General features: G+C 35.5%; 1 protein-coding gene across 1 annotated transcript in view; it reads right to left on the reverse strand.

Moving 5' to 3' along the window:
- KIAA1109 (KIAA1109 ortholog) overlaps nucleotides 1-24,011 on the reverse strand; it is a 205,475-nt gene extending 181,464 nt beyond the window's left edge. Inside the window, exons 1-5 of the mRNA XM_035023133.1 lie at nucleotides 23,572-24,011; nucleotides 6,992-7,121; nucleotides 4,224-4,340; nucleotides 2,937-3,015; nucleotides 1,782-1,846 (exon numbers count right to left, since the gene is read on the reverse strand). Coding sequence (XP_034879024.1) covers nucleotides 1,782-1,846; nucleotides 2,937-3,015; nucleotides 4,224-4,340; nucleotides 6,992-7,088 — 358 coding nt within the window. The 5' untranslated portion in view covers nucleotides 7,089-7,121; nucleotides 23,572-24,011. The remainder of the gene's footprint in view (nucleotides 1-1,781; nucleotides 1,847-2,936; nucleotides 3,016-4,223; nucleotides 4,341-6,991; nucleotides 7,122-23,571) is intronic.
- Nucleotides 24,012-24,878: the final 867 nt, after the last annotated feature.

The following is a 24,878-nucleotide window of genomic DNA, read 5'->3' on the forward strand; positions in this document are numbered from 1 at the left end:
TCAATTTATGCCAGTCTTTTCAAGGAAAAGTACATGATGTATTATGTTAAAGGGGAAAAAGCTATGTGGGAAATGCAAGGAAATGACAGTTAAAAAAGACTAAATAATAATGAATAGTGAATTCAAAAGTAATTTAGGCTAGCTCAGTCTTGTGGTAAGTTTAACAACTTTTGGAACTTTAAATCTATTTTACCATAGAAACAAAGTTAAAAATGATAGCAAGATTCCTAAGTGTACCCACCAAAAAAAAAAAAAAAAATTAACTGGAAAGTCCAAAGTTCTACAGACCCTAACCACCATTTCAGAATTTTAATGTGCGGTGCCAGAAACACAGGTAGTCCTAATAGCTAAGAAAAGGTGGAAGGGTCTCATCATCTTCTGACACTACTCTCCAAGGCCCCATCTAAAATCTTCTAGAGCAGTAGTTACCAAAGTATGGTCTGGGGACCTTTGCAGGGATCCCAAGATCTGTTCCAGGGACCAAAAGGTCAAAACTATTTTAACAGTGTTATAATTTGAAGATGTTAAACTTTTTCTCAATCATTCTCCCATGAGTGGACAGTGGAGTTTTTTTTTAAAGGCTGTATGTATGATACATGGCACTTTAACAGACTGAACATAAAAGCAGAAGTGAGAATCCAATTATCTTCTATTAAGCCAGACATTAAAAAGATTTGCAAAATACAGAACAATGCCACTCTTCTCACTATCTGGTTTTCTTTTTGCTTTAGAAAAGTTATTTTTCATAAAGTATGGTATTTATTTTAATATATATGGGTTTATTATAGATATTTTTAATGAAATAAAAAATATTTCTATAGTTATTAGGATTAATTTTTTTTTAAGATTTTATTTATCTTAGAGAGAGAGTATGTGAGTGTGAGCAGGGGGAGGGGCAAAGGGAGAGGGAGAGAGAGAATCCCAGGCAGGCTCCACACCCAGCACAGAACCCAACACAGCTCAGTCTCAGGACCCTAAGATCATGACCTGAGCTGAAATCAAGAGTCAGACGCCGAACCGACTGAGCCACCCAGGCGCCCCCAGGCTGAATTTTGAATGCAGCACATATCAATATAAATTACATAAATAAAAGCTCTTTGGGGTCCCCAGTAATTTAGAAGAATGTACAGTTACTGAGATTGAAAAGTTTGAGAACCACTATTCTAGGCAGTAAAGTCAAGGTCTACATTCCTTGAAGTCACTGGTATGATTAATGTCGGGTAGGAGGGTTAGGGGCACAGGAGCACCTATAGAGTTGTGCAATGAAGACCTTGGGAGAAAATTCTGAAGTGATAAAATACTGATGATAAAAGCAGAGCTGGAAGAGTCTAGAGCCTTCATTTCCTCTTTCCTGTTCATCCTTAGCATAGTAGACAAATGAGAATTAGTAGCAGTGTCAGGTAGGACTACGAAAAAGGCACAGAAGCTGAGAAATAAGAAAAGTGTCTTAGTAGAAATGATTAAAGACTACTAGGAAGTCCATTTTAACCACAGAATAGGTTAGGTCCACAGATGTAATAGGAGGTAAGGCTATGGGAGTAAGAGTCATACTGAGGATAACCCTGAATAAATAATATGCTTAAGTAAATAAATTTAACCAGGCAAAAGGAAAGCTGCTGAAGAATTTTCAGCCAACTGGTGATAAAATCAGAGTTTATAAGTGCCAAAGTTTTAAAAAATATTTTTATCTACTATAAAATGTGAAATGTTTTAATGTCCATAAATGAAAACACTGATCATATAACTAAAGACTTCAAATACATAAAAACATGAAGACTCACCATGTTGTTTCTGTTTTGGATTATACATTTTCCACCACCGAAAAATTATAAATCCATCTTGAATTCTATGCAAGATAAATTACAAAAAATGAAAACTTCAGTAACAATTTACTCATTTAATTATTATAAAAAGCAGGCAATTGATAATGAATATGAAAATACAGAAAATTCTCAACAGATCACTGGTATACATAAATGCTTCATAATCTCTAGTTAAAAAAGGAAAAGAAAATTTACATAGCTCTAAATTAGATTATTCTATTTAGGTAAAATTTAATACCAGATCATAAGATGAAGTGCTAACAGAAAAACTTTTTTTCTTTTATAAATGATAATTTTTAAATGGTGTAAAAACTATATAAACAAAAAGCCAAATCTTGAAAGGGGGACATTAGGATGCTAACAGAAACTTTTAAAGATACCCCTTCTTCTCTGTAGTCATATATAACCTCATGCCTCAAAAGAATGAACTTATAGCCTCTCAACCTTTACTTTTTACTTTTCTTTTCAAAATAATTTTAGACTCACAAAGAAATTGCCTCTACTATTTTAAGTGAGGTATGAGTATTGCCAAACCCTACCACCTCTCAACTAATTTAAAACTTTCAAGTTCTAAGTAACAAATGTTAAGATAATCACAAAAATAGAGTAAGCTTTTCTTTCAAGGCCTACAGAAGAAAGAACATAGCAAACATAATAGTTGTCATTTCTTATTATATTCAGATTTGTGTTTCCTCCTTACTGTAAAATTAAAGTAGCTAACAGATACTAAACAATTCTTAAAACTTATTACCTATAATAAGGAACTAGTGGATGAGTTATCAGCAACCCTGATCCTTGTTTTATGTAACAAATGACCACCATGAATTCTACAAGAAAAGTGGTCAGGTAATTTAAGGCTCAAGTGTTCATCTAGGAATGAAATGAGATTATTCGTTTCTTTAAGCTGCTATTTGATAAACTTCGTGCCAGTCTAAACCTTAGCTAAATTAATCTGATAAAAATATTTTTAAACATCAATTCACCAGATATTATTTACAAAAAAATTATTTTTGATTTATGGATTTTAAAAAGCAAATATTAAATATCATCAGAAAAAAATTTTTACAATATTTCAAGTTTGTTTAAAATGAGTTTTTTGGGTTTTTTTTTTACCTAATAGACATGTCTTCTGTAATGTAATAAATTTCACGAACCATGACTTTTCCAGAAAGAACAGAGAAAGAGAAGGACCCTGTTGTAGGGGGGAAAAAAAAAAGTGATTAATGGAATTGTTTTGATCCACAGTGAGCACTTAAAGCTTAAAATAATCTTAGCATTCAGTTTATTCAATAATTAAATGTTCTCTCCTGACTCCCTCTTGATACCCTTCCAGCCTTACTAATTTTCTATTGCTCTTTCCTCAAATATAACAAAAAGTACAGGGCACCTGGGTGGCTCAGTCATTAAGCGTCTGCCTTCGGCTTAGGTCATGATCCAAGGGTCCTGGGATCGAGTCCCACATCGGGCTCCCTGCTCGGCAGGAAGCCTGCTTTTCCCTCTCCCACTCCCCCTGCTTTTGTTCCTGCTCTCGCTATCTCTCTGTCAAATAAATAAAATCTTTAAAAAAACAAACAAACAAAAGTACAGTAAGTACCATCACTATGAACTGAGCTACTAAATAACCATATGAAGACACTGAATAGCTGTTTCATATGAATAATTCCCTTAATTATGCACAACTTTAAATAAACCCCAAAGCAGTGACTAATTCACCAACTTTCTCCATTAATTTCTTTGACTCCAGGAACCAGTCATTGCCTCAAATTAGTGGAAGATGACTTATGTTTCACGGAAATTTTATTTATGTCCTCTAAGAAGTACTCTAAGGAAGGCTGGAATGGTTCTAGACAGTGACCTCTCACCCCTTTTCCCACTGATTGAGGGCTTTCCGAAGCATACTGGTTCCAAATAGACACTCATATCTGCAAACTTCCCACTTACGAGTAGTTGGAAACTTAAATTAACAATGCAGGTCACAAAATGAAATGCACAAAATGATTCCAAATTATAGATTTTTTAAGTATGGGTTACTGAAAAAAAAAAAAAACCAGCAAAAACCTCACTGTGCGTTAGAAACTTTCTTTGGATAGTAGAATCCTGAGAAATTTTTATTTCCATATTTTGTATGTGCCTATATTTTTTAAATTGTTTTAATGAGCATCTTTTATAAGAAAAAAAATCCAAAAGTTACTATAGAAACACTTCAAGAAATAAGAATGAGGTAAAGAACTTAACCAAGTGATAGAGTCATAGAGTGCTGCATGAGAGAAATTTCAGTTAGGTTAACGTTCATGAAACAAAGGTAAATTTCTAAAGCTACTACCACTAATAAAATATAAATTTGTAACATATATCTCAAGATTATGCAGAAGAAAAACATTCAATGTTACTCAAACTTACCAATATGGATATAGCCATGTTTGTATAATCTATTAAGAACCAGTGTTAAAATAAGACCAACATTTCGAGAATTGTAATATGTGAGATAAATAATCCATCCACAGGATAAAATGGTAGCTGTTGGGAGAAAAAAATGCAAAAGAATCTCACTGTAAATTTCCTTTACAATCACCTTAATCTCAGTAAAAATTTATCAGTAAAAGTTCATTTAATTACACCCAGGCCTGGGGTGCCTGGGTGGCTCAGTCAGTTAAGCTTTTGCTTCTTGATTTATGCTCAGGTCATGATCTCAGGGTTGTGAGATTGAGCCCCACACGGGCTCCATGCTAGGCATGGAGCCTGCTTAAGATTCTCTCTCTCCTTCTCCCTCTGCCCCTCCTCCCGCTCCCCTCGCCCAATTTTCGCATGCAAGTGCTCTCTCGCAAAAAAAAAAAAAGAAAGAAAAAAATACTTCCTTTTTTCTGTTTCCCTTTTCACTGTTTTGTACTCTTTGTTATTAAACATATAAACATGTTCTGGAAAGAGAAAGCCCATATTTATGAATATTTTGAAGAATATCCATCTTTACCAGGCTAAAAGCTCATTCCCAAGCTACTTCCTACAGGCTACAGTCATTTAAAGAGAAAGAAAACCAATGATTTTTTAAATCAGAGAAAAGGTAGTGTTTTGTTTTTAATCAATAATTTCTGCTTTTTAAAAAAAATGGAAAGAAGTGAGAATTTTGCCCTACTTAAAGGCATAACTATATTAAACAGGCCATTTTATACTATTTTGCTGTAATTGATAATAACCCACTTTTAAAGAATGCCAGTGAATATGCTACAGTAAATGGCATTTCAAATTTGACAAATTTTTCATGAGAAGTGTATAGTCACCTATAGGATTCATAATATTCCCAAAAGAACCTAGTTCATGAATATACAAAATATAAAAAAGAAGAAAGCATTTTTTATAATAAATTTCCTTTATTTAATCATTTTAAAATTAACTATTTTCTAAATTAGGACAAAGTAATGTAAAACAATTTAACATGTACAACCATTTAGCAACATCACATTAAGTTTTTAACTTTTTTAAAAAGTTATTTAATGTGGATAAAACAAAGCAGTCACTGAGTCAAAATACATTTTCTCAGGGTAGCTTAGACTGACAGTGATAACTCTGATGTAAGTGCTATGATTTGCCCACAAAAATTATTTCTAGAACAATTCTTTTGAAATGTTATTTTGATGATATGTCATTATTTTTTCATTGTAAAAAGTATTTTGGGGTTTTTTTACTAAAGGATAGTTGACACATAATGTTACGTTAGTTTCACATATACAACATAGTGATTTTAATGTCATTACATTTTAAATTTAAAGACATTTTGTGCTAATTTTTACTGTAAATCACTGTGTCAAGAGCAGGTTATGGTGGGCCATTCAGAAAGGCAAGAGGTATCTGCTGAGAAAGTATGCTTCTAGTATTATACAACCTGAGAATTGTGGCCTTTTCACTGCATCATGTTCCCCAACCCCCTTCAATGTCATAAGGCCACTTAGTAAACAGCAAGAGTAAACACCCTTAATTAAACTAAAAGAGAATTTTCAATGCTGCTTTTATGCAATTCTACTTCATATGAATGTTCTGCATTTCATCTTACTTTTTTGGCTTTAATCAATGATAATTTATAATGGCTCACTTCTGTCAATTAGAAAAAAATAGAACTCAAAGTTTAAATGGTAATCCAATCCTACATACAAATCACAAATAATTATTCCTTCTATACACACTTCATCTCTACAGCCATTTCCTTACCACATATCCTATGGTGTCATGAAAGAAGCATAAGCATGCACTCAGAAAAAAACAGCTATGTTACCTGTATAAGTTATTTAATCCTTATGGGCCTCAATTCCACAAGTTAAAAGTCTGCTGCCTTCATAAGTTTGCTCTGAGCATTAAGTGAGATAACATATGCAAAATGCCAATGATATGTGGCACACAGAAGATATTCAATAAATATCATTACACTCTCTTTCCCTCTTACCCCATCTTACCCTTTTTATTTCCCCCTCTACCTTTCTAATTGTTATGCTGAAATTCAAATCAAATACTGTTCTTCCACAAAAATTGCCTGGACAGTAACAGCCTACAGTATTCTCTCCTTTCCTGATTATTATTTTGTATTTCCCCCTATTATTTGTTCATAGTCATTCATTCACTCATATTTCCCCCTTCTCTTTGCCACTGATTTATACACTGTTTTTTATTATTTCTATGAACCTAGAAAGCTTCTGGAATAGTAGACAAAAAAAAATCTTTACTGGCAGAGCTCCATGTCAGGTATGTAAGGAGTGAGTAAAGAGATGAGATTAATTAGGCATATACACTCTATTTTGCTATAAAATATATTTACCACGGGGATTTATCATTTTTAAAATAAAACAAACTCTGTGTGTGTGTGTGTGTGTATATATGCATGTGTTGAGATGTGGGCGGACAGTGAAGGAGTGGACTTGAGACAGGAAAGATAAGCTAAGTGCAATGTCTTTCTCTCCTCCCACCTCCCCTAAGTCGGACAAAGAGGAAGCCTAAGAAAAAGAGCCCTTCAGAGCACTTGCCAGAACAAATATTCATAGAAACATATTAAAACCTTTTTTCCAAGAAATAAACCAATGGTACTGTAAGCATTTCAACTTCAGCTAACTACTGCTTAAAATTTGGCAGTTGTTAATCCATACATAAAAAAAACAATAAAGTGTAAGAAAATATATTCTACTTACCAACAAGGAGCCAAACAACATTGGAATTGTGTTCTGTAAGAAAATCTTCTAATTGAGTGATACTAGGAACAATACTCTCATTCTTCCTTTGATCCATTACTGAAGTCTCTCCAGACCAGCATCTAAAGGCCTAAGAGTTCAAAAGTTAAATTTAGAATCAGAGATTTATTAAACTGCAAGGGAAATTATCTAAGGGAGAAAAAAGGTGAATTTAATAAAAGTGAAAATTCATTAAACCCCATTCCAGTTCCTTCAGTAAGAATGAAAAATATACAACAAACAGCAACAAAGCACATCCACATTTCTATATAAAATGGAAGAGAACATGCTCAATATCGCTCAGCATCAGGGAAATCCAAATCAAAACCTCAGTGAGATACCACCTCACACCAGTCAGAATGGCTAAAATTAACAAGTCAGGAAACGACAGATGTTGGCGGGGATGCGGAGAAAGGGGAACCCTCCTACACTGTTGGTGGGAATGCAAGCTGGTGCAGCCACTCTGGAAAACTGTATGGAGGTTCCTCAAAAAGTTGAAAATAGAGCTACCATATGATCCAGCAATTGCACTACTGGGTATTTACCCCAAAGATACAAAAGTAGGGATCCGAAGGGGTACATGCACCCCGATGTTTATAGCAGCAATGTCCACAATAGCCAAACTGTGGAAAGAGCCAAGATGTCCATCGACAGATGAATGGATAAAGAAGATGTGGTATATATATACAATGGAATATTATGCAGCCATCAAAAGGAATGGGATCTTGCCATTTGCAACGACGTGGATGGAACTGGAGGGTATTATGTTGAGTGAAATAAGTCAAAAAGAGAAAGACATGTATCATATGATCTCACTGATATGAGGAATTCTTAATCGCAGGAATCAAACTGAGTGTTGTTGGAGTGGGGGGTGGGGTGGGAGGGATGGGGTGACTGGGTGATAGACACTGGGGAGGGTATGTGCTCTGGTAAGCGCTGTGAATTGTGCAAGACTGTTGAATCTCAGATCTGTACCTCTGAAACAAATAATGCAATATATGTTAAGAAAAAAAAAAAAGAAGAAGAAGAAGAAGAGGGTAGCGGGAGGGGAAGAGTGAAGCGGGGGAAATCGGAGGGGTAGACGAACCATGAGAGACGGTGGACTCTGAAAAACAAACTGAGGGTTCTAGAGGGGAGGGGGGTGGGAGGATGGGTTAGCCTGGTGGTGGGTATTGAGGAGGGCACATTCTGCATGGAGCACTGGGTGTTGTGCACAAACAATGAATCATGGAACACTTCATCTAAAACTAATGATGTAATGTATGGGGATTAACATAAGAATAAAAAAAAAGAAAATGGAAGCGAACATATCACATTTTTAGTGTCCTGATTTCACCATTCTAAGAATGAGTAGAGACTTGGGCTCAGTTACCATACTCTGGCTCCAAATATGAGGGACATAATTACTAAATCTAATCAAAGATATTTATCTCAACAATAAGAAGTATTAATGATCTACATTAGACAAATTCATCCACACTTGTCTCAGAAGCTGCCACTAAATGTCGTATTTATATATTAATTTATATTAATCCTTCTTAACCTCCATCAGCTCTGTATTTCTCATTGTTCCATGGGGAAACAATCTTCCTACTTTGGATTCACTCTGAGTAGAGTTTTGACAGTAAGCAGATCTCCTCCTATCAGATGCTCAGGATGAATTACAATAATTACATGTCAAATTGTGACCAGACATGTGAAGAATGTGTTTCTGTATATATATTCATTTCAGCATGACAAGTATGAATATTTAGATGTATTGAGAGAGAGTTAGATGAACTGAAGAGTAAAAAGTGAGGAACAAAAGTTCTTATTTTATGATCGAAGAAACAAGAAAATTATCCCTCTGTTAAAAATTATCCCTCATGTTAATACAGCATTAACATGACTAACCCAACCTACCTATAACAAAATTATCTTGTGATAAATCAGAAAAAGGTAAATAAAACAAAACAACAACAACAAAAACGAGCCTTAATCACAAAGAGAGCTACATGGTTAATGATCATGTAAGGCAAAAGAGCATAGGTGATTTTCTGGAAAACTAGGAAAACAGATTTTAAAACAGGAAGAATACGTGAGAACGACTTTCTAGTTGAAATTCAGTACAGCTGGCTTGTCAACTTCCTAAAAATGTTCTCTATTTACTCACCAGAGTCCTGTCTTCAGAGATCACAAAACAAGTTTAAAAATTGCGTTAGACAACACTGCCAGATTACAATGTTTCATATTTCTAAATTGTTGAAATGTTAGCAATTCAGAGGCAAGTTAAACATCTCTTTAAAAAAAAAAAAGAAAAGCTCAACAACAAAAAGTTTATTAGTAATAGTGATAGGGAAACCTAAGGGTAAAGGAACCAGAAAAAAATGTTTAAATGTTTTCATTTTTCAATAACTGTTTTTTCCTATAGTTTAGAAAATGAGTAAAAAATGTTCTCATAGTGAACAGCTTGGTAGTGACCCCAGGTTGGTGGGTAGGGAAAATGAGTGCAAATGGTAAAAAGGTACAAACTTCCATCTATAAGACAGTAAGTTCTGGGGATATAATGTACATCATGGTGACTGTAGTTAACAATACTGTATTACATATTTGAAAGTTGCTAAGAGAATAGATTTTAAAAGTTTTTATCACAAGAAAAAAAGTTATAACTATGTGAAGTGATGGCAGTTACTGTGGTAATCATTTTGCAATATATATTTATATCAAATCATGTCGTACACACTAACTGATACAATATTATATGTCATTTATATCTCAAAACTAGAAAAACATGTTCTCATGCTTTTCAAAGCTTTGAAAAATATGTCAACTGGCAACTTAAAATTTGGGGGCTAACTTTACAACATGAGCTTCTCTTTCTTTCTTTCTTCCTTTTTGTTTTAAACTAAAAAAAAAAATAAGGGGCGCCTGGGTGGCTCAGTCGGTTAAGCGTCTGCCTTCGGCTCAGGTCATGATCCCAGGGTCCTGGGAAGGAGCCCCGCATCAGGCTCCCTGCTCATCGGGGGGCCTGCTTCTCCCTCTCCCTTTGCTGTTCCGGCTGCTTATGCTCTCCTGCTCTCTCTGTGTCAAATAAATAAATAAAATCTTAAAAAATAAACTAAAAAAATAAAATAAATACAAATTTTAAAAGGAAGAAAACACTGAAAAGTCTTATATTCAAAACCAAAAATAATGGCTTATATGCTACAAAGTAATATCTGTGCCTATTTCATATTATTGTTACAATTTTATAGTAATCAACACACCACTGCTGATGAAAAGATCACCTACTAACTCCTGGGGATGTTTCATGAGGGTTGTATCCTGGCATTCAGGTTTCCATATAAAAAGGTGATCTGTTTTGAATCAAATCCAAGGGGGAGTGATCTATCCACCAAGAAGATCTAAAGATCTCATCCAAAATCTCTACTACTACCTACTGTAACAACCCACAGCCAAAGAGAATGAGAAAGAGGGTGTTCAGATTGCAAAGACAGAAAATTGCAGTATCACAAAGTTTACACTTTTCCAATTATTAGTTAATGCAAAACCTTTAAGAGAAATCAACAGATAAAGACTCAATAGTTAAAACAACATTTTGAGTTAAGTACTGAAGTAAAGGCTAAGACTTAATAAAGGCCCTAAGTAAGAAATAGACATTCTGATGAAAAGGAAGTTAAGTCAAAGCAACAATGGACACAGAGAATCCAGATGGGGGAACTGGGGCTATATGCTTAGCCACACTGTTTACATGGTACACTACGAATTCCTTAATGGAGGGTAATTAGAGACTGATAAAAGAACCTACTGCATATTCTTCAAGAAGCAACTGATGGAATAACAAATCGGTTGTTTTCTCTTCCTCAGTAGTTCAGTCTAAAATCCATAGGTAAAGCACAGTAAGGTAAACATCTGCATTTGGGGAAAAGATGGACAGGAGTCTCCACAGCATAGGGGGATGTCAGAGCCCAATAACATTAAGTATCTATTTGTGTGATGAAGAGGCTAGTGAAAGAATGGCAGTGTTTCAGGGTATCAAAGCCATAGCAGGGTGAGGAGACCATACTTGTAGGGAAGACGTCAGGCACAGGGTGCTAGAGTCTGAGTAGAAGGAAGAGCGCATCAGTGGTGGGGGGAAGAGGCTGAAGAAGGAGACCAGCTTACGGTGTTGGAGCCTGAGCAGGGAGGTTGCCTGACGCAGGGTGTCAGAACCCAAGAGGAAAGTATCAGATCCCAAAGAGATAAATAGGGCTTCCATGCAGGAGGGCAATCTGGAGTAGTGTGTTGATGTGGGAGCAGGATAAGGAGGGCACACACCCAGGAAACAGCCCTTGCAAGATATGGGGGAGGGGGTTAATTAAGTTAACATATTACGGATAATAAAAGCCAGTTTTCTCACTGCTGGAGGATATATAAAGGAAGAGTATTAGAATTAATCCCGTGGTGTTTGATAAGAACTAGAGGTATAGTTTTCAGTATAAGTAGATACAGAAATAAATACGGCTACAAATATGTATATGTATGTATACACACATGCTCATTAAAAGATCTGAGAGCAGCAGCACCGCAATTAAAATGAACAGAGAACTTCGCTCCTAAAAACCATTTTCTATCAAGAAGAAACAGGGCTCCTCGAAGAAATGGCTGATTCCACAAATAGGGCAAGGAAAGTCAAGATGAGCCATGTTTTCCAGAAGGGAAATACCTGAATGATGGGAACATGTCAAAAGGACACAGAAACCAGCTTGAAGAGGCACCCAGTGGTGAAATCTGGGGCAATTTAAGCATCAAAATAAATAACAGTAATAGATTAAAACCCATTTAATAAAAAGAATCTGTGAGTCCATACCAATATAAATAATCAGTTAAATTTTGATAAGCAACAGGATTCTCATATCATCTCAAAATAACTCCCCTCAAAATAATTATTAATGACAAAGGGGGAAAGAGGAACTTTGTGAATTTAATTAAGGATCAAAGAAAGTAAACACCATCAATATTAAGATAAATCAGAACTGTACACTTCCTTTTAATTTTTTATTTGATTATAGTTGACACACAATGTTCCGTTCACTTCAGGTGCACAACACAGTGGCTCAACTTCTCCAGGCATTATGCTATGCTCACCACAAATGTCGCTACCATCTTACTAGAAGAAGACAGCCTCACTTCTATGATATTCCCACCAAAGGTGCATAACCTGAACCTAATCTATCTTGCCTCTCTCTTCTGATAGATTATGACCAATATAGATTGTTTTATTCATCTTTGTATTCCCAGTACTGGTGACAGTGCCTTGAACACAGCCACTGTTTTCAAGTATTACATCATTTTAAATGGTATTTTTATCCAGTTCATAAGAAAATAACACTGATCTACATGTTTCAACACAAGCTCTCTCAATATTTTCATGATTCATCTATATTCTCTTCATTTTTCCTGAAGTCCATTATATTTACTTCAAAACTGCTGTCCACATTAGAATAGAAATTGTGGCAATTATTATTTTAGTGACAACGAAAAGCATGAAAATGTGAAATGGTTCAAGCAAACACAGCACAAACCAGAAATTTATCAAAGTTCCTAATTTAACACCACCACTACTATACCATTTTAGGAAATACCTTTCCAAGAAGATTACTTTTCAAAATGAATTACCTGTAAATCTTTTCAAATCTTTTCAAATACTACATTCACACTGTTTTATTTCTGCCTCACTGGCATAAAGAAAATAAAATTATCAAACATCTAATACTTGCATTAACACTTTTATAGACAGAATTCCAAATCTTAATTTGGTCCTTCAAAAATAGAGGCCATCCTACAAATCAGTATAAAAAAATATGAATAATATGATAGAAAAATAAGCAAAATATATAGTCAATTCACAAAGGAAGATAATATCACTAGAAATGGGAGCAATCACCATTTATCACCCAGTAGTCATATTAAGTGAAAATGAGAAAGACTGCAAACAACGATATTGGCAAAAATGTGGGAAAATGGTCACTCATACACAGTTGATAGATGTAAACTATCTTTGGGAAGAATAATTTATCAGATACTATAAAAATGTGTATGCTTTAACTGGGACATATCAGTTCTAGGTCTTTCTCAGAAATACTCAGGCACCAAAAGATGTTTTTCAAGGAAAATCACTGCAGCATTATACAGTATACTGGGAAATTTGAAAAACTGTCAATTAATAGGAAAATAGTTAAATAAATTATGGTATACTCTACTGGGAAATAATATCCAACCTTTCTGAAAGAATGAGATGGCTCTATATGGGCCGACAGAGAGAAATGTCCAGGATGTATGTAATGTTAGCAGGGAAAAAGCAAATTGAGAAACAAAATGTATAGTATTCCACTTATGTTTAAAAGAAAAAAGACTATTATGTATGTTACATGTATAATCCTATATATACACATATATGTATATATGTGCACATACATGAAGTGTGTGTGTGTGTGTACACTTTTTTAAATCTGCAAAAACACTAGCAAAGCCATGAGTGGTTACCTCTAGAGAGAGCAGTGAGAAAGATCTGGAAGGAAGGAAAAGAATCAGTGAAGCAGGACTTTCACTTTTACTCTTGATACTCTTGGTATTGTTTAAATATTTTACAAGTGGCATATAATACTTCTATAATTTAAAAAGAAAAAGGGACAGTGGTGGCTGGAAGACAGGAAATGACAGTTCAGAAGGAGGCTTTTTTTACCCAACCATGTATCTCACAGCCTCTCCTTACAAATATGGCCAAGGAACAGGTATCTCCCAACCCAAAAGTAACAACTCAGTCATCTGTCATTCTACCATCATGTCTTTCTTCAGTTCTTAAATGCTTATCTTTTTAAAAAATTAAAATGCAGATACTGAGCAATATCAAACTCAAACTTCAAAACAACATCAGAAAGATCAGTTAGTACCTTTGAAAACATTATTTGAATTGAAAGCCTTGAGTGTAAAAAATGGAAGGAAGAATAGCTATACTGTTCTAGAAAGGGGCAGCAGGTAAGCTGCCATCAAGAAGGAGGTAAAGAACACTAAAAGGAAAGAGACTGGGCAAGGGAGAAGGAGACAGTTATCAGAGAAAAACAGTAGGATCAAAAGAGCCTAAAAAGGGGGCACCTGGGTGGCTCAATCAGTTAAGTGTCTGACTCTTCATTTTGGCTCAGGTCATGATCTCAGAGTCCTGGGATTGAGCCTCATGTTGGGCTCCACGCTCAGCACAGAGTCTGCTTGTCCCTCCCTCTGCTCCACCCCCCCCCCCCCCCCCGTTCATGAGCTTGTGCATGCTCTCTCTCTCAAATAAATAAATCTTAAAAAAAAAAAAAAAAATCCTAAAAAAAGGTGTGTGGGGAGGGCGCCTGGGTGGCTCAGTTGATTAAGCATCCAACTCTTGGTCTCAGCTCAGGTCTTGATCTCAGGGTCATGAGTTTGAGTTCAAGCCCTGAGTTGGGCCATTATATGGATTAAGAGCATAGATTCTGTACTAGACTATCGTTCTAACATTATAGCTGTGTGACCACAGACAAGTTACCTAACCTCTCTGTGCTCTATTCCCTCATCTGTAAAACAAGAACACTAACAGTACCTATGTCACAGAGCTGAATAGTGAGAATTGATGAATTCATATATGTAAAGCATTTTGAATAGCACCCAGCACATAGTAAACAATACACTGTATAAATGTTTGTTAATGGCAACCAATGCTTTAGTGTCTTGCTCATATACTGTTGGCATTCACCTCTACACAAAAAGACTGCTCATTTTGAACACCTATAACATCTTACTGAGGACTGCTTTTTGACTGCAGAAACAGCTCAGCTTATTATCAGGACAAGCCAGAAATGCCAGAGTTAATGTCAATGATGGCTCGCAAAGTGTTGGATGAACACCTGCAGCTTCCTTGCTCTTAGTTTGGGATAACTCTGAGGAGCATTTCATTTGGTCTCCGAGGGTTCACCAACGGTAGTGAGCTCCAGATGCCCACAGCAGTAACTGCTAGAATAATACCCTTTATTGACTTCAGTCCCTTTCCTTTCTTACTTCCCCATCCTCTACCAGTGTTTCCTATGATCACTTCCCAAATAAACTACCTGTACTTGAATCCTTACCCAGGTTTTATTTCTGAGGAAACCCAAACTAAGGCACTATTTTTTTTTTTTAATTTGTTACCAGTCCTATTAAACCTGAGGACAGTTTCTTTTACATGAAAAAAGATTCTGTACTTAAAGAGATCATGAAATCATACGATTTAAAGGACACAGTATTAAATATTTAGTATTTTTTAAAGTTAGCTTTAATTCAGGGCATATATATATGCTGGGTTTTGGAACTGGGTTTTGACAGAAAGAGAAACATTTCCTTCATCTGAATAGGAAGAAAGAGGAAAGGAAAGACCCAGATATGGGGAGATTTGGTGACGGAAAGATGAGAGAATCTGATGGCTTCTATGTATTTTTGAAAAAGTCACATTCATATTTATCTAAAACCTCTTCTATTTCATTCCATTTTTTAAAAAAATTTATTACTCCCAGTTTTTTTGCTCTACTCCCATTACTTCTACAGTTCCTGTTCCTCTTCTATTTTTCTTCATCTTTAATTTGTGTTTATAATGGCTGTCAGAAGAATAAGCCTAGGGTGGTAGATGAAAGGAAATATGGATGAGAGGGCCTTCATCACCACAGCTTACCCCACATCCTCCACCTCCACTCTACCTCAGCAATAATTATTTGATCAGAAAAGGGGAGTGGGGGGAACTGGATGATTTGTGCACCTGCAAACAGCTTCTCAAGAAAACCTCACTGCACTGGTTAATCTTCTTCCAGGGCTGCATGACTCCTCTATAACAGACATCACCCCATAATTTGACAAAGGATTTCAGAAGGAAGGTTTTCCTATATCAGGTTTAAACTGGAATAAGTCTATATAATATTACGTACAATGTGAGAAGACCTGGTTATGAAGAGCCAGAGCTTTCTCTGGAACTGTCATGGGAAAGTATATATTTGATTTTGATTTTTTGGAAGAACATACTTAAGACAGTTGCATGATAATGTAGGGTTTTTTTGCTTGTTCATTCAATAAATATGTATTGAGCTTAAAAATTCTACAATACAGCAGGCGCCTGGGTGGCTCAGTTGGTTAAGCATCTGCCTTTGGCTCAGGTCATGATCCCAGGGTCCTAGGATCTAGTCCCACATCATGCTCCCTGCTCAATGGGGAGTCTGCTTCTCCCTCTACCTCCCTCCCCCCCTGCTCGTGATCTCTCTCTTGCTGTCTCTCTCTCAAATAAATAAAAATAAAATCTTTGGGGCACTTGGGTGGCTCAGTCAGTTAAGCATCTGCTTTCAGCTCAGGTCATGATCTTAGAGTCCTGGGATCGAGGCCCGAATCGAGTTCCCTGCTCAGTAGAGAGTCTGCTTCTCCCTCCCACTGCCCCTCTCCCCCAGCTCATGCTCTCTCTCTCACTCACTCTCTCTCAAATAAATAAATAAAATCTTAAAAAAAAATTCTACAATACAGCTAAGGAGTTCTGAGTGTTAAGTTTAAGATTTGGAATATTTACAATAATCTTCAATAGGATGTCTGGCAATACAGAAAATGCTAAAGAAAGGCTGTTTGAATGACTACCTGTATCTTAGCAGTTATATCATATTGTAATCATCACTTTAGAAGTCTGTCCCCCCAACTAGACAGCTGTTCTTAAGGATGAGTTTGCCCTACTCATTTAAGTGCCATATCCAACCACATTCCTGTATACAGCAGTCTCTCAATACTTGTCTCAGAAATGAATGAAATAAATGCATCATTATAAAAAGTACATAATTATGAACTATTGCCAAAAATAAGTGAGTATTCCCAATGTACCCAGGGCCAAAGAGAGTACTAAATGATCTTTTTCACTCTCAAGAAAATCTGGTTTTCATTTGCTTGAGTTTAAGAAGAGGATATTCAACTTTTTAATAACCCAATGCCAAATGTAACAAAAATGTGAAAAAAGTTTAATCATTCTCAAATCTCTCACACAACAATGAAGCCACAATTCTTTGAATAAAAGTTGTTCACATATCTTTAGACCATTATATTAAAGTTCTCTGGATTTAATTACAGTTCCTTTTCTATAAAAGAAATTTCATGGGTTTTAAGAGTTGAAAAACCAACTTTATAGTTCCCCTTTGAACTTCATCAACATTGATATTCTGTTCATCGTTAGGTAAAATTAAACACCTATTAGAACATACTGCTCATCTCTACTATGGCATAATGACATCCCAAAACAAAAGTAAAACATAAATCAGATCACAACATTTTTATCCAAAATGAAGTTTCAAGAACGATTAGAACATTTGAGCTATTCATTTAGAACACTGACCATTCACCATCTAAAGGTAAATGGTCTGAAACAAATGACTTTGTGATGTTCCTTCCAACTCCATGATGCTACACAAATAAAGTATATAAAATAGAGAAGAACCAACTGCAATTAAACATCTCACATAAATATATAAATTTTACAAGATAATAATGGAATGTAGTAAAAAGATTGTTATTATCCATTAAACATATAGTGATTTGGAAAGCCTTATCTGCCTAAAAAGGTTTACCCATCAGGATACAAGGCCTAAAATTCTACCATCCATTCCTTTAAATGGAGTATTAACCAAGATTCCCTCTTAAAATGAAAAGTAAAGTATCTCAGTAATAACTACCATTAATTATTACCATGTGTTATTAGTGTAAATTAATTCCATGGATGACTTTTCTCACTAACAAGCAGGATCCAGGGATATCCTGAAAGGCCCAGGATTCTTGAAGATGGGGGAAATCTTAAAAAGGGGATGGTGGGCAACAAAAGCAAATGGAACTTCCTTAACAGTTTTGGCCAGGGCAGCAGCTTTGTACAATTCAAGCAAAGATATATAATGTCCTATTCTGTTCACTTAAACAAACACGATAGACAATTATCCTCTTAAGTCAAACCAGGTATATAATCCTCTCTACCTAGAAAGGATCACTCCAGATTCCTTTCAGTCCCAGGATTCTATGTGCAACAAACACAATTCATTATTAACTAACTCTAAAATCCAACAGAATTAAGTAGTAAAATAACATTCTATCAGAAATAACAGAAATCATCTGGTATCCTGGAACTAGAATAGGCTTTAAAGCCAGATTTGAAATGGAAAGCTCGCTCTATCCCTTTAATTCCTTCCTTAGCCATGATAAAGCTTGAGCAAGTTACTGCATCTCAGAGCCTGTTTCCACATGGCCATTTCTTCCTCGAAGAGATGCTGAAGGCATTAAAAACACAAAGCAAACATAAAATTCACAGTACAGTGCTTGACAAGAAACACAACAGTGGTAGCTAAGCTACTGTTATTAATGTTCTTTAAAAAAAATCAGCTTTACTGTAACTTTTGCATCTAATGTGAAATAAAATTTTGTTACATTGTATACATCATGTAAAAAAAATCAGCTCAACAAAAAAGGTGAGATCTAAAAAAACCAAAAAAAACAAACAAAAAACAATAAAATGCATACCAGTAAACAATGACTAAAATGCATCTCATTCCTTACAATATATAAGAAAAATACATATATGTAACTAAATAATAGAGTTTTACCAAAAAAAAATTAGTTGGCATAAATATCAAGGAAGTATTACGTTAATATAAATAATATAGTTCTACAAATACCAGTGAGCATGATTCTTAGAAGCAGATCAAATACCAAAATACACTAGCCACCAGGCAACTATTGCTGAAGAAATATTCAGATATGGTGAGTGACAATTCAAACACTACAAATCTGCACACTAAACAAATGTACTTTTTAACTTTGTAATCTATGCTACAAAAATGGTTCTTTATACTATGTATGGAAGAATTTTTAACATATAAGAAATCATATCATTCAACAAAATGTTGCACTTTAGGAAAGCTGACTTCCACAGCCAGAAATTTATGCTGATTTACCTAAATACTTAATAGAAGCAAAAGCAAAACAAAACCAATCTCTTAAAAATCTGTAGAAAACATATCTACTAATAGGGTAAAAAGAACTGACTTTGATCTCTCCAAACCTAGAAGAAACCATGATTTTTAAATATAACCAACTTTTAATAGTCCACCAGAACTAATTACTACCTTCAACATATTCCTTGATATGGTCAAGTAATACAAAGAGATCAACAGTAACTGCTGAATGAAAGGTTTAATCCTCCCACTTCTACATTCCATACACTGGTTGTGGGGTTTTGTCTTCATTTTTTGTACTGACTAGTGAACACACTCTCCAAGTTTTCTGTATTTTAATCAAGAATTCAATATATCACTTTCATTTGGATTAAAAATACACCGGAAGGTATAACACTAAAAATCACCAGCAAAGTAAAGTTCTATTGGATTTTTGTAATAAGCTACTTCCATTTTCCTATCTGGCCCTTAAGCTTCTATGTTCTACCTTATGTCACGTCAGTCAGAAAACCCTCCCAAAAACATATTCAAACTACTTGCCCAACAAAATAGGGTCCTGGATGTGGGGAGAAGGAGAATGAAACTTGCAACATGTGTTTACCAACACTCTCATCATATCAAGTACAAAGAAAATGTTTTTAAATAGCGTGTTGCTATCCAAAGAGCCCACAAGATCCATTTAGTAGCCAATTCCTGTGAGCAGAGAATTGCTACAACTGAAATTGAACTTTCATGTAAATAAAACAACAACAATATATGATTATACAATACTATTGGCTATATCAGAGACAGCATTTTAAATGGATATGGATAGAAAAAAATGGATATAGAAATATACCTTACATATACATAAAAAGTGACAAAGTACAATAAGATCAGTAATCTAAAGTTTAAGCTTTAAACATTTTGGTCAATGCTCTCCTACTCTTTGAAATGTTCATTACATGGTATTAATTCACCATTAAAATAATAAAAATATAGCTGCCATAACAATGGCTGTAACATTTATTCAATGCTTGCTGTGTGCTAGGCACTGTTCTAAACACTTTATGTGTATTTACTCACCTAATCATCACAAATAACTACTCATTTATAATTCTCCATTTTACAGATGAGAAAACTATGGCATTGAGAAGCTAAGCACAAACACAGTTAATACATGGCCTCAGTAATTATCTCTTCGTTCTCAGTTTCTTTATATGAAAAATGAGTTCCTTCCTCCCAGCTTTACATTTACAAGCTAATATGAATGCTACCAAAATTCATATTTTGTTATAAAAAATTCATATTTTGCACACTATGGAATTTTTTTCTCCTAAAAGGATCCTCCATTAAATCAAAGGTCAACAAGCACTTTTTAATATAACCCTAACTGGTCACACATTAAGTTATGGAGCCTGATTAGCAGCAAAGAAGGCCAAATTATAAAGTGAGCCAAATCTGACTTAACCACCTCCCCACTTTTCTAGAACCTCTGTCTCACCTGGTCATAAAGGCTATATTTTTGTACTTTGAAAGAGCTTATTTGACCCTAAAGAATGTGACAATTGATAAAAGATGTATGGTAGTTTTATAATGTCTAAAAATCCCTTAATATTCCTCCCTTCAAGAGGTCAAACTTAATTTCCCTCTCAAGTGTGGGCTGGACTTAGTGATACAGTTTCTAAAAGAATATGACAGAAGCAATGGTTGTAACTTAAGTCAAAAATGGCACCACAGCTTCCTCCTTGCTCTCTCTCTTAGATAATCTGTTCCAGGGGAAACCAGCTGCCTTGTTAGGACACTTAAAAAGCCCTGGAAAGGTTCACATGCTGAGGATTTGAGGCCTCCAGCCAACAGCCATGTGAGTGGGCCATCATGGACGTAAATCCTTCAGCTGCAGTTGAGATGACTGAAGTCCCAGCCGAGATTTTGGCTGCAACCTCCTGAGAGACCCTAAGATCGGAGGAAACCAGTTTATGCACTCCCAAATCCAGATCCACAGAAACTGAGATACTAAGTATTTTAGACCACTAAATTCAGGTATGATTTGTTACTCAGCAAGAGATAACTACTACAAAGTATGAGAAAAGTAATTTTGTAAGATATCTGCAAGTTATCTCTACCCTAATGGTTCATACCTGTCATGTTAAGCTAAACTACTGCACTCTACTCCCCTCCAACTTATCAAAAGATGAGGAGTAATAACACACCAAGAAGATTACCAATCATATGAGTGAATCATTTCCTCTCTCTACTATAGGTGGGAGTCTCCTGCATGAACTCTGTGGAGCAACCTCTACCCTGCCTCCTACAAAGGAGGATCTGTATCCATAATCATCACCACCTCCTTAACTCCTATCTCAGTAGAAGTCTATCTAAAGTACCATTGAACTGCATCCTCATATTCCACCCTTCCAGCTTAGTAGTGATTAATTATTCTCCCTCATTTCTCTGTCTTCAAATTTTATTTCTGATGGTTTTTTATCCTCAGCAAATAAAGATTATAAATCATATCACTCATACCTTTAGAAAACAAAAACTCTCTCTCAAACTCGTATCTCTAGCTATCCTCTCTCTATTCCACTTAAAACCAAACTTTCTGAAAGAATAAATGACATTAGCTATTTCAATTTTCTTATCTCTAACCCAGTGTGAACTGGCTCCACACATGTAATTGTTCTTACTCAGGTCAACAACTTCTTGATGTTCAATGGATACTTTTCTTGTCCTCATTTTATTTGATGTCTCAAAGATGCTTAATATTCATTCCTTTTCTCCAAACTCAGTTCTTCCACTGACTTCTGTGATTCTCCTGCTTCCTTATCTACTCACTCATCTCCTTTGAAGTGTGTTTTCCTTCCATCTGATTTATTAGTGTTCCCCATCCTCATTTCTCTTCTTTTACTCTACATTTTTTCCCTGAGTGATCTCATCCAGTCCCATTGCTTTTAACCAGCAACTATAATCTGAGACTCCAAATTGTATGTCTCCAGCTGGGTGTTCTTAACTAAGATCCATATACACAACTTCCTAATGACATTTCTTTGAAGTCACAGATGCCTCATAACAGCCCCAAACTGATCTTCTCCAACCATGTTCCCCAATCTACTGTTCTTTGTATACTGCCATAGTAAATGGTGCCAGAATCCACTCAGTTTCCCAAGCCAGATATCATATAATTCAGTTCACTTATCTTTCAAATATTCATTAAACATTACTTATGTGCTTGAACATGACAGTGACCAAAAACTTTCCTGACTCTACTTTCCCTCAAGCCCATTAAATCCTACCCAGTACATCTCCTTTGCATCTACCTAATCCATCTCCATCCATAATTCCCATCTGCATCGCTGTACTTCTGGTTCTCATTTGCCACCTGTATTACAACAGCCTCTAAATGATCACCACTCTGCCAAGTTCATCACTCTCCAATTCATCACCAAACTGTTGCCTGACCATGTCACTTTTATTTGTTATTTACAAACTGCCTGAAATTTTCTCAAATTAAAGAGTTTTCTTTTTTTTTTTTTTTAAAGATTTTATTTATTTATTTGACAGAGAGAGACAACGAGAGAGGGAACACAAGCAAGGGAACGGGCCGAGGGAGAAGCAGGCTCCCAACTGAGCAGGGAGCCCGATGCGGGTCTCGATCCCAGGACCCTGGGATCATGACCTGCGCTGAAGGCAGACGCTTAACGACTGAGCCACCCAGGTGCCTCTAAAGAGTTAATTTTCTTAACCTCTCATGAAATTTTTTAAATTTCAACACTATCATTAACATGAAAAAAGTATGCTAAAATGAAGTCTATAAGAATCCTAGTATCCCACTGTACCTTAAAGTAGCACTAGTGGAGTACCTTCATTTATTAACTAAAATTATGAAAGACTTATTATAAATACAAACATTTACCATATGGGTAGTGCTATTTTCCTAGTCTTTTACATAAACCAAAAACATGTTTGCATATAAAACTCAAGAAAATGTATGGTATTTCACAAAAATATTACCTTCTAGAAAAAATCCTCTACTCTAGACTCTCCAGGGCCATGATAACCACTATTCTAATACTAAAAACCTGAAATAATGCCTGAAATAAGGTATATGGTTCTCAATAAATATCGAGGAAATGAATTAAGTTTTTCTTCATCATGTTTAACCATGTTTTCTACTATGCTCCATAGAACTCATAGTAAAAAATATACTTGAGTTCAATCATACCCAGTATTCTGAGAAGAACAAACCAAAGGTCAACTAATTTTCTTCATTTCTTTTTAAAACCCTTTATAATATAGGCAGATTAATGAGCAAGCAAAAGAGAGGAAAAAGTGTTGACACTTGATCAAGAATCAAGCCAAAGTTTCCCTTGGCTTTCTCCTGCCAATATATAAGCTAAGCACATAACTTAATTGTCATATATCAACAATTCAAAAGTCAGGTAAAATGAATGGCAAGTCACGTTATACAGCTCCCCAAACCCCCACTCCTTGACCATTTAAGCAGGTTAAAACACAACTGAAGCAGAAAGTCAGATTTCCTCTACCTCAGCTTTAATTGGAAATTAGATGTTTTTAAAACTTAGCCAAAATACTTACCCCAATTTTTTTTTCAGAGTCTGCAATGTTGTTTTGCTTCCTCCTTATCTTCAGAAGGTCCACCTGCAGCGTTTCATCTTAACAAACCTGACAAGAACAACATTTAATCAACATACAAGATAGTCTGGCTATACCATCATTTTCACCACTTCAAATTAAATTATTTGATTACATGCGTGCAAATGCACACATGTGGAAAGTTTTTAACGTTACTCCAAAATTGCATTTCCTTCTTTAAAGTTTCCAAAGAAGAAATACTTCTAAATCTAGAATAAGACCAGTTTCCAAACTACACCATTCCAAAGGTTTCAAAACCACTACAACTACGGTAAGAGCATGATTTGGGTAGTGAGAGGGTTGTAGAGGTCAACTCCTACCTTAAAGACATACTCAAGGGGCACCTGGGTGGCTCAGTCGGTTTAGCATCTGACTCGTGGTTTCAGCTCAGGTCGTGATCTCAGGCTCATGAGAGCAGCCCCACCATTGGGTTCCACACTCAGAGTCTGCTTGAGATTTTCTCTCTCTTCTGCCCCACCCCCTTGGTGCACTCTCTAAATAAATAAATAATTGAAATCTTAAAAATATATATATACTCAAAGTGTGGCCTTAAAAAAAAGTTGTTCTCTCAAACTGTTGGGTCTTTGCTGGCAAGAATGATGCCTCAGTTTCCTTCCAATTCCAAGCACCTGGCACACTACTCATTTAATGAAAACCACTTTGAACTCTTAAGACACTTGGGAGATGATAAAGCATACTGATCAAGGGACTGTAAACTGGAGTCAGATTACCTACTTTAAATCACATCCCTTGACTTTGGACAAGTTGATTTTTAGGGCTGTGCATTTATCTATGAAATGATAATGATAATGGACCTTACACGATAAGATTGTTACGATGATTAAATGGGATAACATGCATATGAAATATGTACCGCTCAACAATTATGTAAGATAAATGTTCTGGTTAATTCATCTATTTTTATGTTTAATGTTTATGGTTAACTTAGAATAAATCAGCTTCAATGCCATGCAAGGAGTCAAAGCAGCAACATGAAACCAGTTGAAACTTACACGCCTGGCTAGTTAAAAAAAAAACAAAAACACCATGATTTCCTTTTGGAGGAAATTTACAAGAACTCTTTCCATTTAACAAGCGTCCCTAACTTTCTACTGTCAAAACTAAGGCAAATGGAGATGGGAGTTAGGTGTCGGGAGTGGGTGGGAGACAATACTCTGCAAAAGGAAAATCAACTTCCTTTCACCTTCCTTTGACCAAAGATAATGTTTCCGCTGAAATGTACTCTTCAA

The sequence above is a fragment of the Mirounga leonina genome, unplaced genomic scaffold (assembly GCF_011800145.1).
Source record: "Mirounga leonina isolate KUSES-001 unplaced genomic scaffold, KU_Mleo_1.0 Mir_176, whole genome shotgun sequence".
Classification (NCBI taxonomy): Eukaryota; Metazoa; Chordata; class Mammalia; order Carnivora; family Phocidae; genus Mirounga; species Mirounga leonina.